The 14,229-nt window shown below is 37.3% G+C and overlaps 4 protein-coding genes across 13 annotated transcripts; 2 read left to right on the top strand and 2 right to left on the bottom strand.

Annotated features, from left to right (window-relative positions):
• The first annotated feature begins 787 nt into the window (after positions 1-787).
• Positions 788-5,091, top strand: LOC127265234 (bifunctional dihydrofolate reductase-thymidylate synthase 1-like). 4 transcript variants are annotated; one of them, XM_051294950.1, is made up of 12 exons: positions 816-1,219; positions 1,612-1,695; positions 1,879-2,428; positions 2,534-2,924; positions 3,017-3,061; positions 3,163-3,228; positions 3,493-3,554; positions 3,656-3,730; positions 3,816-3,981; positions 4,069-4,192; positions 4,279-4,385; positions 4,761-5,091. In XM_051294950.1, exons 1-12 carry the CDS (start codon positions 1,084-1,086, stop codon positions 4,869-4,871), a joined length of 1,917 nt encoding a protein of 638 aa, XP_051150907.1. In that variant the 5' UTR covers positions 816-1,083; the 3' UTR covers positions 4,872-5,091. The 4 variants fall into 4 exon arrangements, with proteins under 4 accessions (XP_051150910.1, XP_051150907.1, XP_051150908.1 ...); XM_051294952.1 differs by having other exon boundaries at positions 1,099-1,219; positions 1,563-1,699; positions 1,878-2,428; XM_051294953.1 differs by lacking the exons at positions 816-1,219; positions 1,612-1,695 and adding an exon at positions 788-807 and having other exon boundaries at positions 1,878-2,428.
• An 89-nt stretch (positions 5,092-5,180) lies between these two features.
• LOC127265238 (uncharacterized) lies at positions 5,181-6,233 on the bottom strand. Its single transcript, XM_051294962.1, has 2 exons — positions 6,110-6,233; positions 5,181-5,997 (listed from the first exon to the last, which is right to left on the bottom strand). The coding sequence occupies exon 2, from the start codon at positions 5,965-5,967 to the stop codon at positions 5,284-5,286; it is 684 nt and encodes a 227-aa protein (XP_051150919.1). The 5' UTR covers positions 5,968-5,997; positions 6,110-6,233; the 3' UTR covers positions 5,181-5,283.
• On the top strand, positions 6,127-11,655 carry LOC127265235 (glucose-1-phosphate adenylyltransferase large subunit 1-like). 6 transcript variants are annotated; one of them, XM_051294955.1, is made up of 16 exons: positions 8,096-8,114; positions 8,213-8,430; positions 8,673-8,895; positions 8,985-9,113; positions 9,340-9,513; positions 9,613-9,705; positions 9,771-9,854; positions 9,943-9,998; positions 10,095-10,188; positions 10,339-10,524; positions 10,607-10,687; positions 10,758-10,844; positions 10,921-11,025; positions 11,096-11,202; positions 11,284-11,344; positions 11,440-11,655. In XM_051294955.1, exons 3-16 carry the CDS (start codon positions 8,686-8,688, stop codon positions 11,539-11,541), a joined length of 1,569 nt encoding a protein of 522 aa, XP_051150912.1. In that variant the 5' UTR covers positions 8,096-8,114; positions 8,213-8,430; positions 8,673-8,685; the 3' UTR covers positions 11,542-11,655. The 6 variants fall into 6 exon arrangements, with proteins under 6 accessions (XP_051150914.1, XP_051150915.1, XP_051150912.1 ...); XM_051294957.1 differs by lacking the exons at positions 8,096-8,114; positions 8,213-8,430 and adding an exon at positions 6,127-6,449; XM_051294958.1 differs by lacking the exon at positions 8,213-8,430 and having other exon boundaries at positions 8,022-8,099.
• A 147-nt stretch (positions 11,656-11,802) lies between these two features.
• Positions 11,803-13,548, bottom strand: LOC127265237 (putative pectinesterase 11). 2 transcript variants are annotated; one of them, XM_051294961.1, is made up of 4 exons: positions 12,890-13,548; positions 12,636-12,824; positions 12,317-12,564; positions 11,803-12,234 (listed from the first exon to the last, which is right to left on the bottom strand). In XM_051294961.1, exons 1-4 carry the CDS (start codon positions 13,277-13,279, stop codon positions 12,081-12,083), a joined length of 981 nt encoding a protein of 326 aa, XP_051150918.1. In that variant the 5' UTR covers positions 13,280-13,548; the 3' UTR covers positions 11,803-12,080. The 2 variants fall into 2 exon arrangements, with proteins under 2 accessions (XP_051150918.1, XP_051150917.1); XM_051294960.1 differs by having other exon boundaries at positions 11,803-12,221.
• Positions 13,549-14,229: the final 681 nt, after the last annotated feature.

Raw genomic sequence — 14,229 nt, 5'->3', positions numbered from 1 at the left:
GTAATAGATAATAAAATAATTTAAATTATATATAATTATATAATAAAAAATAAAAAAATAAAAAATATTAATAGTATTTTATTTTTTAATATTATTAATAATTATTTATATTTATTAATATTATTATTGTTATATTTTAAATTTTAATTATAAATACAATAATATTATTATAAAATACACACAATGTAACCCTAATGCCTAGTCAATACAATTAGTCATCCACATCCACACTTATGGATGGGCAAAAAAATCGAATCGAATCGTCGAACCGTTGAACCGAATTGAATTGAACCGAATTTTTGCTTAACCGAGCAAATTCGGTTCGAATATAAATACTGCATATTTGATATTTGTTCGGTTCGGTTTGGTTTCGGTTTTTTCATATTTTTTTCGGTTTGGTTAACCTAACCGAATATATTTATGTATTTATAATATTATATTTTAAAATTTATACTAATAATTATATATGGTTTGGTTTCGGTTCGAATATTTAAAATATTTGCAAATATTTTTTATTTAATTAGAATTTTAATATTTTTTATATATTATATCTTAATTTCGGTTCCGTTCGAATTATTTGCAAATACTACAAATATTTTCGATTAATCGAAATTTTCGGTTCGAATACGGTTCACGATTTCGGGTATTTGTTCAATTCGGTTAAGATTTCAAATACCTGCATATTTGCAAATAACTGAATCGTACCTAACCCTATCCACACTCCACGGACGCGCCGCTACCGCCCTCACACACATATTCTCTCTTCCTTTGGACGCAGCAGTCGCGCCTGCGCCTGCACCCGCACAGGTTCTTCCTCTTCCTTCCTTCTTCCTCCCATTTCTTTCATTTTTTCTTCCAACCTGGGTCTTTCTTCTCCTGTCCTCCTTTCTTCTTCTTCTGCGCGCCTTGCCCCAGCCATAGTGAGAGATTAAATAATAATAAATAAAAAAAACCAAATCGTCGGTTCAAACCGTAAACCGGGTTTGCGGTTTGAAAAAATCCTAAATCGAAACGACGATTTCGTTTCGATTTGTGCCGGTTTCGATTTGAACCGTAATCGGCGGTTCGAACCTTCGAAACCGAATGAGCAAGTCTATTCTCGCGGATAAAAACCTCTTTGAAATAGGTTTTTCGCGCCGACGCGCCATCTTTTTTCCTCTTAATTTCTCGAAACTAAAATCTCTGGACAGCATCAACCTCCGATCCTGCAACTGGAAAGGTAAGGCTTTACTTGTATAACCAGTCCATCGACGTGCTTGTCGATTTAATGTTTTCATATAAAAACGATAGGAAATGATGTGAAGTGGTGCGGTTAATGAGGTCTAATTGCGTAATTCTAGGTTTTTTTCCCCCTAATTTTCATCGAAGTATATAGATCTGTTGACGTGTGCAATTTTTAAATCCGAATTTGTTGAATCGCAGAGGTTTTAGACCACGCATTTTCGGATTTGTTAGTATGGAGAACTTGGGGTTCTGTCTGTTTGTTCAACGTCGTTTCTATATAAATTCGACGATGCATTTTGGGAGTGAAATTGAAGTTGTCTCGTATTTTTGTCTCACAGGCTGATCTTTTAACAGTATTAGATGATTTTGCAACGTTGTTGTTGACAGAACATGTCAGAATTTATTCTATGAATTCTAGGATGGCCATTTGTCACCCCACCGAAATGCTGCTTGCTATATCCTGCAGAAAGGAAAGGTCTCCATTGATTGATATTCTTCTTATCCTTTACATGTGATTTTTTATGCTAATTGTTTTAATAGTTTTTAGCTGACAGTCTTTTCTTGCTTGATTGATCAAATTGTGCCTTTAGTTAGTCAGTTACATTATGGCTGTTTGAGTTCAGAGGATTAATCTCTTATCATATTGTATTCAGGCTGCCTTAGGTTCTTCTCAGAGTTGTAGGTTCAGTTCAGCAGCTTCAGGATCGGTAATTGCACGATCATTTGAAACTCTAAAGTTCTTCACAACACATAGAGCCTGCAGAAGATATTTAGTAATGGGCAATGATAATGTTGACTGCCTTTCGGATAACAACACAGATACTCCTCCACTGTCAAGGAGTAGTTATCAAGTTGTAGTTGCTGCAACGCCGGATATGGGCATAGGGAAAGATGGTAAATTACCTTGGAGATTACCCGGCGACATGAAATTTTTTAAAGAGGTCACAGCAACTACATCAGATCCAAGTAAGAAGAATGCCGTGATGATGGGAAGGAAAACTTGGGAAAGCATTCCTCCTCAATTTCGACCTTTGCCTGGTCGCCTCAATGTTGTGCTCTCTCGTTCGAGAGGTTTTGATTCTGCTGCTTCGAAGAATGTTGTTTCATGCGGGAGCATATCATTAGCTTTAAAGTTATTGTCGGAACCTCCCTACAACATCTTCATAGAAAAGGTTTTCTTGATAGGAGGGGGTGAGATTTTAAGGTAAGTATCATGATTTTTTCATGTGCTCATTTATTTTTTGCTTTAGATTTCTTATATCGAGCATTTGCAATTAGGAAGAGAAGCATAACCATAGTATGGATGCAGGGAAGGATTCAATGCTCCAGAATGTGATGCAATCCACATAACTGAGATTAAGACTCCTATTGTATGCGACACTTTTATTCCACCTATTGACAATTCAGTTTATCAACCATGGTATTTATCAGCCCCCATCGAGGAAAATGACATCAGGTATTGTTTTGCAACATATGTCCGGATTAAGGCCTACACCGAAGGACCTGAGAATTCAGGTGTTGTGAGTAGCACAACACAATTAAAAAGAATCACACTCTCGGATTTCACATTCCTGCCCAAATTTATTTTTGACAAGCATGAAGAGTTTCAATACTTGAGACTCGTCGAAGATATTATATCAAATGGGAATGTAAAGGATGATCGTACAGGGACTGGTACACTTTCAAAATTTGGCTGCCAGGTAAATTATAAACTGGTAGATATTTGTGGTGAGATTGTTACGTTACTGTGTTTTTGCTTTGCCTATTGATACCTTCTCTACACATTTTCCAGATGCGATTTAATCTCCGAAAATCCTTCCCTCTTCTTACAACCAAGGTAATTGATATATTCTTATCACTTCAATAATATGAGTCTAGAGAATCAATAATTTCTGTCCACTTCCACTGTAATTTCTTGATGCTTGTTGTGGTACAAAGAGAGTTTTTTGGCGAGGAGTGGTAGAAGAGCTTTTGTGGTTCATCAGTGGCTCAACAAATGCCAAGGTAATTTTTTCGACCTTTCTACAGTCACTTTATAAATCCCACCATGATATGCATCTCTTTATCTATTAATTCGGTGTGTCGACCTCTGGAATGTTTAAGAAGGTAATAAAGGCAAGATGTTCAGTCTGCCTCATCACATCCATCGTTTTTGTTTCTTCTTGCGACTAAATGCTTCTCTGCCTTTGAAATCCTTACACAGCGGCTTATATTGCAAATGAATAATGTCTTTGAGTTTCGACAATTATTTGACTGCTCCTAATGCAGATTCTACAAGAAAAAGGCATACATATTTGGGACGGTAATGCATCTAGAGAATACCTTGACAGGCAATTTACCGACCCTTCTTTTCTTGTTTTCGAATTGTATGAACTGCTGTAGGTAATGAACAATTGCTCTGTTTACCTTTTCTTGCATTCTCTTTTTCCAGCATTGGCTTGAAAGACAGGGAAGAAGGTGACTTGGGACCTGTATACGGATTTCAGTGGCGACATTTTGGTGCAAAGTTAGTCTATCGGAAATATGAAGCACCGTTACAGAACATTTAAATCCTTTACATTAACATTCCTCTTCTCAATTGTGTTCCACAGATACTCCGGAATGCACGCTGACTATACTGGACAAGGTTTTGATCAGTTGCGTAATGTTATCGACAAGATAAAGAATAAACCCGATGACAGGCGGATTATCCTTTCTGCTTGGAACCCTTCTGATCTTGATTTGATGGCTTTACCCCCTTGCCACATGTTTGCACAGGTTGCCATGACACTACTATTACTCCGAATAATTTTGAGACATGTTTGAATTGTTCGTATCGAATTACTGAAATATAATGTGTCGCAGTTTTATGTAGCCAACGGCGAGCTCTCCTGCCAGATGTATCAGCGGTCTGCAGATATGGGTCTCGGCGTGCCATTTAACATAGCGTCGTATTCGCTGTTGACGTGCATGATTGCCCATGTTTGCGGTATGCCTTTACCTTCTTCGCCGATGCTCTCCTTTTCATTACCACTTTCTTGTTATATAGATTTCTTCGACATTGCTTGCTTTCAGACCTTGCACCGGGCGATTTCGTTCATGTAATCGGGGATGCTCATGTCTACAAAACTCACATCATCCCTCTGCAGGAGCAGCTCAAAAAACTTCCCAGACCTTTCCCTGTAAGTACATCTTGTTTGACTGTAGACAATTTCGATTGAACTGCCGAAAATTGCATCAAACTCTTTTGTTATTTCATAAACTATGCATCTAATCCCTTCTGCCGTTCTTATTTAATAGTGTTTGAGCTACACGCGTCCAAATGGGAATGAGTTTCAAAATCTCCATTTTCTAAATATTTAAAAGTATATTTATAATTTCTAGGATTTAGAAATAGAAAATTTTGATACTCTTATATTTTGGGTGCGGTGCAAGTCCAACACCCTTAAATAAGGATGCGCAAGCGAATTTGACGTAGAGTTTATGAACCACAAAAAGCTTGACGCACTTTTGAAAGTGTATCAGTGATCACTTATTCCTGTTTCATTGCCAAACAGACGCTGAAGATCAACCCCCGAAAAAAAGACATCGATTCTTTCGTCGCGGGAGATTTCGAAATCAAGAACTATGAGCCTCATCAGAAAATAGAAATGAAAATGGCAGTGTAAAATCATATACTGCTCATACCATATGTTTGCAGCTGTTTGTTCTTGATCATAGTTTGCTGCATTTACTGTTTACGAAATTACATGTTGTGGATTCATGTGAGATTTGTGGTTGTCTCTCTGCAAATTTATTGTGACCAAACTATCAATTTAATAGCTGAGTTTATTAGTCGTGAAAAATTAAATTAAATTTTGTGTTATTATTGTAGGAGACTGAATTGAAAGCCTAGTAATGTGGATTTATGTATTTTATGTTATTTGTCTATGAAATTATTATTAGTATTATTATTTATGGAAATGAACAAATGCGAAATAATGAATGCATTTTGAATTGTAACGTGAACTGCAGAATTTTTCGTGTGAAGGAACTTTGCTATGGGTTTCATGTTTTTTCTACGAATCGTAATTGGAATTTCTAATGATATTTGTAACGATTTGCTTTTGCGTTGGCGTGGCTCCAGTGGTTGTTGATGAATGCGTCTACTCTTCGACGGAACTCTTCGTTGCTCAGAGCTTCCATCTCCGCCGCGTCGGATGGGGATGATGTTTTCCGGCTGCTATCGGTTTCGGACCTTGGAAGCTGCGGCAGCACGAGCTCCTGCTTCAGTTTCTCTGATTGCGTTCTCTGAAACCTATTTATCTGTCTCGTGGCCTTTTCTATCGCTGCCATCACGTCGTCACTTTGCGATATTGCTGCGGTTCGTTCCGTGGCTGCGAAGTTCTGGTTGAGCTCATTGTTGCAGTCGAGTTCCTCAGCAAGCGTTGGGGGAAGAGAAGAATCGGTTTGGTGAGCGACGTCGCAGTATTTCACGCGCTCATCGTAAAATTCGCGACAAGTGGAGAGATACACGTCGTCGTTTTTCCGGAAATTCACGAACAACGAAACGATGATGGCGTTTCCAAGAAGAAACACGAGGTGGTGGTTGAAGACATTGCTCGAATTCAAAACCGCCGGCAAACGCACCGATAACCAGATCAGTCCTAAAACAGCCAAAACTTGGAAAGACCGCCATAGCTTGAGTATCCTGCGGAAACGGTTAAACATCGCAATAGCCTTCTCCTTCTCAGCCTTCACATGGTCAAATATTCGCAATTCCATACCCAAAATCTCAGGTAACTTCAACAACTCCTGTAAACACCACAATCAAACCATACACACACAGAATCAACAGAAAATTGAGAAAAAAGAAGAAACGGATATTTCTAGAGGCATGATTGGCACTTAGGCACCTCTTCCTCACCTTGTTGGTGCGTGCAGAGGCATGAAAGTGGAGTAGCTAGTGGACCTTCCGATGGGGGTACCGTTTTGACAGATAACAGGCGTATAGGTAGGGGTTGGTGTATGCACAACTGGCTTTCTTATTAATTGCCATATCATACATAATAATACTGTAATTTGATATTTGCACAACTGTATGTATACTGTATACATACACACACTATAATATATGTATGTATATAGAATGTATTTTTGTATTGGTTTCACCTTTGCAGAAAATGACAGAGATGGTGGGGGAAGGAACCTGCAATTACAGCAACGCTGGTTGCGCTGCTGCACCTCCGTCGCGCCCACAACCACAGGTACGCCGCCGTACACTTGCACAGCTTTTCTGCCAGTGTATAAATTTCATTCATAACCAAAAAAAGAAAAAAAACAAAGAAAAATGTTTTTCAACATCTAATTTACAGTCTTGCTTGTGTGCCCTGCGAAGAAGACAGCATCACCCTTCTGTGAAAATACTAAAAAAATCATTGAATCTGTAGAAATTTAAGTAAATAAGTATATGTGATAGTAAGTGTATCAGTTATTTATGAATCAGTCGCAATGACAATAATTTATCTTTCCATTTCGAAGGATTAATCAATCGTAAATCAGAGGATCAAGTAAAAAAGTATGTGTGATGGAGACAGTATGTGCTGCCTTTGATCTGATGGTCTAGGAAATATCCATCTTGATTTATTTCTATCACTGTTTCAACTCCTGTCAAAATCAGTTCCTAAAAGCAAGTGCGACATTGGAATGCCGCTGAAAAACACTTGAAATCGAACAGCATTATTGGAAAACTTCAAAATCTACAGTAGTAGTAGAATTCACACAGATATGAATAAAGTTTTAGCTAATTAGTTAAGCAACAAGTATTTTAAGGTAAATGTGACTACAGGGGGAGTGTTAGAAGCTCAGCGACAAGAAAATTCTGTATTTTTTAACAAAAAAAAATTTAATTTTATTATTTAAACTCTGTTTTTTTTTTTTTTTTTTTTTAAGTAAAAGATTTTCTGTGATTTGTGTTAATTAAACTTGTACAGTATATAATGCTGTGCAAAGTTTGTTTTGTCTTGTTTTTTTTTTTTTTTTTTTTTTTTTTTTTTTTTGTAATAATAAAAATTAGTGTTAGAGTGTAAATTATTATGGGTATCAAATTACTTTTTTAATCAAGATAGTGTAGAATTCGAGGTGCTGTATGTACTGAAATCTTGATTGCAGTTAGCATATGGAAATGCTTATATTTCATATTGATTTGTTTAATCCAAGCCTAACTGACAAAAAGTGTAAAAATCGAATAAGGGTGTGTTTGTTTGAGGGATTGGATTTTTCTTTTACTATTCATCCAATTTTTTCCCCCCAAAAACATCAAATCAAACACCTATTTTTTATTTTTTATATTATACTAAAAATCAATTTTACATTCAAAACATCACATCAACACCTATTTATATCACATCATACAACTATTCAAATTCAAAATTTTTACTATTCAAATCCCAACTCAAAATCCAAACCTCCAAACAAACACACTCTAAGATGTTATTGCACTAATATTGGCCGACCTTCATACTCTATGATGTTACAATTATTGTCATAAAGTAGAAAAAAATTGTTTAATCGTATCAATGATATTTGGTTGAACATCAAAGATCAATCCCTAGCAGAAATATTAACACATAAAGTGGTCCTAAAATGGAAACGTCTCTGTCAATCTTTCCCATTCACTAACATTTTTAATTATGGTGCTAATGTATTTATTTATTTCAAATTAAGATTACCTAATAGTAGACCATAAATTTACAATATAAAGTAATCGATTAGCACTGCCGCAATGGAAAGTACTACTACTTAAAGGAAGAAATCTCTCAAGTCATTATAGGTACGGATAAATTAAAATAATAAAGAAACGTGGAAGATCTTCAGAGTTGTGTACTTTCCAAGAACACTTTGAATCTCAACGCCAGGTGTCCCACTATCCTGTAATTCTGCCGTCATACTTCTACACTTGCATACTTTCTACTTGATTCATTGTTTGGTTATGTGGTAGAAGGATCTTATATTAAACTCTCTTGTTCAGTTTTCAGTTTCAGTTCTGCGTTTCTTTTATTCGCATTGTTAAAGCGCAGATACCCACCAACAATCATCACGATTTTCACCAAGCCGTCGCTTCCTCCTTTATCACATGCACTCAAACTCCACTTCAGATTTTTAGAACTTCTGCCAGTAGTAGCTTGGTTGAAAGTCCGAAGAGGGTTTGCCGTATTTTGTGATCCTCGTTGAAGTTTGTCTGATAGAGTAAGGTTTTTGATCTGGGTTTTGGTTAACATTTGATGGTTTCAAGCTTTTCTTGGACACTGTTTTGAATCAGGGATCTTTAGCAAAAAGGGTTTTGGTTAACATTTGATGGTTTCAAGTTTTCTTGGACGCTGTTTTGAATCAGGAATCTTTAGCGAAAAAGTAGTTTTACTTTTTTAACTGTGTTGTAAAGTTCCCCATGTACTATATATTGGTTTTCATAAACTTGATTTTGATTCTAGATTCTGCATACAAATGGAATTTTGCTTTTCCACCTCGAAAGCCGAGGCACTACCCTTACAAATCAAAAGAAATGGAGGATTTTGGGGGGCTGGCACCTGTAGTTCGAAAACCAACGGTTTTGGGCGACAGATCTGGAAGCTCTTTGGTGAAAAAGGGATCAAAAAGTTTAAGCCTGGAGTTGCATTTTCTGTTCTCAGTCGTGATATTAACAAGGAAATGGTTGTAAGTCCTCAGTTTGCTCTCTACTTACAGATGTTCTTACATGGGTGATACTTATATGAAGTATGTCATGTGCTTTTGATTGATGTCAGGAAAATGTATCATCTTTAACCCTGGAAGAAAATGCAATTACTGATCCAAAAACTGTTGCCTGTGTAATTTTGGGAGGAGGTGCAGGGACGCGCCTCTTCCCCCTGACCAGCAGAAGAGCCAAGCCAGCTGTAAGGAATATTCTACAATTATATAGCTTTCGAACCGCATTGATCCTACTGTGTGATTTACTGTTTACTGGTCAATGAATATTCACTCGCCAAGTAGAATTTCTTTCTTTCTTTTTTTTTCTTCTTTTTTTTTTTTTTTTTTTTTTTTTTATCTGCCAGTATTGTATTTAGGTTGTTGATGGCGTAGAAAAAGGGTTTGTGAAGCAAGTATTTTTCTTATCTGCAGGTTCCTATTGGGGGTTGTTATCGGCTGATTGATGTACCTATGAGCAACTGCATCAATAGTGGAATAAGGAAAATTTTCATATTAACTCAGTTCAATTCTTTCTCCCTCAACCGGCATCTTGCTCGGACTTACAGTTTTGGGAATGGTGTCAGTTTTGGGGATGGATTTGTGGAGGTGAACCTGTTACTTAACTCAAGTTAAGGCTGGTTTTATCCCATCAGGGTTTGCTCACAATAAAAAATTATATATAATATATACATATCTTAAAAACAGGTTCTGGCTGCCACTCAGACACCAGGAGAGACAGGGAAGAGATGGTTCCAGGGAACAGCTGATGCAGTCCGGCAATTTATATGGGTTTTTGAGGTGCATGTTTTATGCTCTTTCAAGAAATTTATTGAGGGTGAGGCTAATTCTTGACATGCCTGTAGGATGCCAAAAACAAAAATGTTGAGCACATCATAATTTTGTCTGGCGACCATCTTTACCGTATGGACTACATGAATTTTGTTCAGGTAGTTGTCTCATTTTTTTGATATGTGCCCAATTCTGATAGTTAAATCTCTGTTACTGCTTTTATGCGTGTTATGTACGTGCTTGCAGAAACATTTAGAAACAAACGCTGATATCACAGTTTCATGCATACCCATGGATGATAGGTATGCCCTGATCCATCATTTGCAACTATGGTTCACTTCTAGTAAGGTAAAAAGCTACATTAATTTTTTTTCAAACTCTGTTTCAACAAAATGCAGTCGAGCATCGGATTATGGGTTGATGAAAATCGACAAAGAAGGGCGCGTTGTTCAGTTTGCCGAGAAGCCTACAGGCTCTGCACTGAGGGAAATGGTTAGTAGAGCTTTTCTAGAAATCTAAATCAATTGTTGTATACAGCATTAGTCGTGGATTTGGGTTGTAAAAGTACTTCCAAAACAGCTTATTCCTAAAATATAAACTTACACCATTCTTTGTTATTATGTATATGCTAATATTCTACAGCAAGTTGACACTTCTGTTCTGGGTTTACCTTATGAAGAGGCATCAAGGTTACCGTACATTGCGTCCATGGGCATATATGTGTTCAAAACCGACGTCTTACTAAACCTTCTAAGATCAAAGTACCCTTTGAGCAATGACTTTGGCGCTGAGATTATTCCTTCAGCTGTAAAGGATCACAATGTTCAGGTGAGAATGGAAACAAACTATTCAAACAATTTTCTCATGTCTGGTTTCAGTAAAATACAGTCTTCATCCATGGTCTTTTCAGGCATATCTATTTAGTGACTACTGGGAGGACATTGGAACCATAAAGTCTTTTTTCGACGCCAATTTAGCCCTCACAGAGCAGGTCAGTAAACAGAGATCCATGAACCATAGTGATATATTTATGCACCTAAATGTTTGTGTTGATTTTGCAGCCTCTGAGGTTTGATTTGAATGATCCCAAAAACCCTTTCTATACATCTCCAAGATTCTTGCCACCTACTAAAGTTGAAAAATGCAGGGTAACTGCTGCTAGTGAATTTTTGTCATGTTCCTTTGGCGAACTGTTCTTTGGATCTTATGAATGTGTTCTTTCAGATAGTGGATGCAATAATTTCACATGGCTGTTTCTTGAGTGAATGTAGCATTGAGCACTCTATCGTCGGCATAAGGTCCCGCTTGGATTTTGGTGTCGAGCTCAAGGTGGAGTTTTACCTTTTTCATTCTACGTATCATATTCTATCACTTCACTAATAAATTACTTTGCTTTCAGGACACTATGATGATGGGTGCGGATTATTACCAAACACAATCCGAAATTGCATCTCATCTAGCCAAGGGAAAGGTTCCCATTGGCATTGGCCGCGACACCAAAATACGGTATGATGACTTTACCCAACCCATGCTCATCTTCCAGAATCATACTGACTTGTTCTTTACATTTGGGCTTCTCCTCAAAAGTAACTGTATCATTGACAAGAATGCGAAGATAGGAAGGGATGTAGTGATTGTGAACAAAGATGTAAGTTCATCTCACCTTCAATCTCCTATAGAAACAATTACATTGGTTGCTGCTGCTGATATGGTAATTCCATTTTGGTTAAAAACACCTGTCAGGGAGTTGAAGAAGCTGACAGGTCAGCAGAAGGATTTTATATAAGATCAGGAATTACAGTCATACTCAAGAACTCTACTATCAAAGATGGAACTGTCATATAAAAGAAATCAGGTGTAGAATCTTTTTAGACAAGGTAAGTGTTACAACACTTCTCTTCCGTATGTCTAAATTATCATCATTATTTATGTCAACAAAGTGTTTACTTTCTTCCTTAATGATATAAGATCACAAAAATATAATACGTATTGTTCAAATCCTATATAGCTTCCCTTTCAATAACCAAAACTTCTTAAACTTTTTTTGGAAAGGCATTGTTCTATCCCACCTGAAATTAATTTCAGTGAAAACTTAATTAGGCCGACAGGTCGATGAACGTCTAAATTTCGTTCCATCAAATCATATTAAATCATTTTTCGTTTTTTTTTTTAAAAAAATTATCAAGTGGTGGATTTTTTACCCATAAAATTCCACGTCATTAACAAATTAAATAAAAATTAAACATTAACTCGTGTGGCACGAATTTCCAAGGATTCAAATTCAACGGTGGTACAAATGATTAAAAAGCATTGCTCGTGTGGTGCCGTTGATCCTACGGCCCACATGCGCCCTTGAAAAGCGGCGAAAATGGGACGGTTGAGATTTAATCCAGGACGTGCCGCCTATCATCCCCTCCGTCAAGTACGGCGCCGCTTCTTCCTCCGACAGCTGCCGCGACCATTTCACCCTCCCGCCGGTCCTCGCCCCTGCTCCGTAGCATCTGTACTCCCCGTAATATACAGTCCTGCACCCAACACCTCCATTTTACAATTCTACATAATAATAATAATAATAATAAATAATAATAATAATAAAATAAATAAATAAATATATAAATGCCTTTGTTTGGCGGGGGCGCCCCAATCGTTCCACCCCTGAGCTCCGACGGCGGCGGACATGTAGCTCCGGGCAAACACCACGCGAGAATAGTTGCCCCAAGGGCGGCCGAGCAGAGCAGCTCCGGCGGCGGCGCCGGTGACCTTACAGTTCAAGAAAGTGAACCCCGTCTCCTCCGCCGGCGACTGCCTCCGCTGCGCCGTGATGGCTCCTCCTCCGTTCCCTTCCGCCACCGAGTGCAAGTGGCACTTCTGCACCACCCACCCATCACTCTCAAATTAAATAAAATAATAATAATTATTAAATAATTAAAAATACATACCTCGAAGAGGGAAGCTCCATTCCCAAAAATGAAATCAATATCTCCTTCAATGTAAGAATCCAAATAGTAATGCCTCCCTCTCTCATCCAGCAACGTGTCCTGATGCGACAGAATTCGACACCCCACGAACGCCGCCCGGTCGCCGGAAACCCTCAGCGCCACGGCCTTCGCCCCCACGCCATAGCTGTTCTGCAAAACCAATCAATTAATCAATCAATTAATCGATCAAATTGATTAATTCAATCAGTAGGTACCTGGATTGTGAGGAATCTGGCGACGAAATCGGAAGCGAAGACTGAGACGGTAGGTGACCGGAAAATGTCGCCGGAGTCCGCCCAGGTGATTACAGTCGGAGAAGAAGAAGAAACATTGGTGCCACTGAGAGTGACGAAGGGCTTATCGTGAGGTACGAGGATCTTCTCCCTGTAAATTCCAGGCTTCACCAGGATGAAGAAATGGTGAGAGTTATTTGGCGGGACTGCAGCGTCAATGGCGTCCTGGATTTTCAGGTAGTCTCCGTTGCCGGACGCGTCGACTTCCACAAGAACCGGCGGGGAAGACGAAGAATCAGAATCCACGACGAAGAATGCGATGAAGATGATGATGACAACAGCAGTATTATTATTCGCCATAGCCATAGCCATAGCTGTAAAAAATGTTAATTATTAGGGTTCTGTGATTCGATGATGAGGATGATCATGGCAAGTGATCTACATCAAGCTAGGGATTGATGGAATTAGAGATATATGGCTATGGGGTTTGAATTGAAGTTGAAATTGAATGAATATTGATGATTAATTATAGAGACGTGGGTAGTAGGAAGTAATAACTGAAGAAGCCATGATCTGATCAGGGAATTATGGGTTTTGTTGACCATGGAGGTTTCAAGTATGTTTCTACTTTTTTCTGCTAACGTCGGAATTTGTAGCTGTCATTATTTATCGAATGTCGATTGGATTATATTTATTGTTTTCAAATTTCAAACATGAACATTATAATTTTAATACTTCCTCCTCACCTTAATATTTATCTATCTATTTATTTTTTATAAAAAAAAAATTAAAAATATTAGTATTATATCGAAAAATAGTAGAAATAAAAATAAAAATATTAAATTATCCTTAATAGTATAATATAAATGTAATAATATTTGTATAATATATTGTAAACTAAAAAAGTGTTTGTAATATTAGGTATATAATACAGTTACTAAAAAAAATGAATACGTTATTTTGAGACAAACCAAAGTAAAAAAATAGATAAACTGTTAAAAAGACGGAAAGAAATGAATACATAGATTGTTAAAGGGACAGATGAAATATTATGTTAAGAAAGGAATTTGAAATTTCAACGCTAAAGGAGTTCTCAAAATTTTCTAATGTAAAACAATAATATTCCACATACACTAACAAAGGAAACCACACACGCTAGATGAACCACATATGACCGTATCCAAAGTTTAAATTCATAATGTCACGCCCTTATTGATATTGATATGTATTTGATTGATATTTTTTTTTTTAATCATTACTCTTTGTATGTATTTTAGGTAAATTTTCGATCGAATCTAATATGCAAATCGAAGCTCAAGCCG

The sequence above is a fragment of the Andrographis paniculata genome, unplaced genomic scaffold, assembly GCF_009805555.1.
Source record: "Andrographis paniculata isolate CXL003 unplaced genomic scaffold, ASM980555v1 Contig72END, whole genome shotgun sequence".
Lineage (NCBI taxonomy): Eukaryota > Viridiplantae > Streptophyta > Magnoliopsida > Lamiales > Acanthaceae > Andrographis > Andrographis paniculata.
Note: the sequence above shows the minus strand (reverse complement) of the source record. Positions and strands in the feature narration are given on the sequence as shown.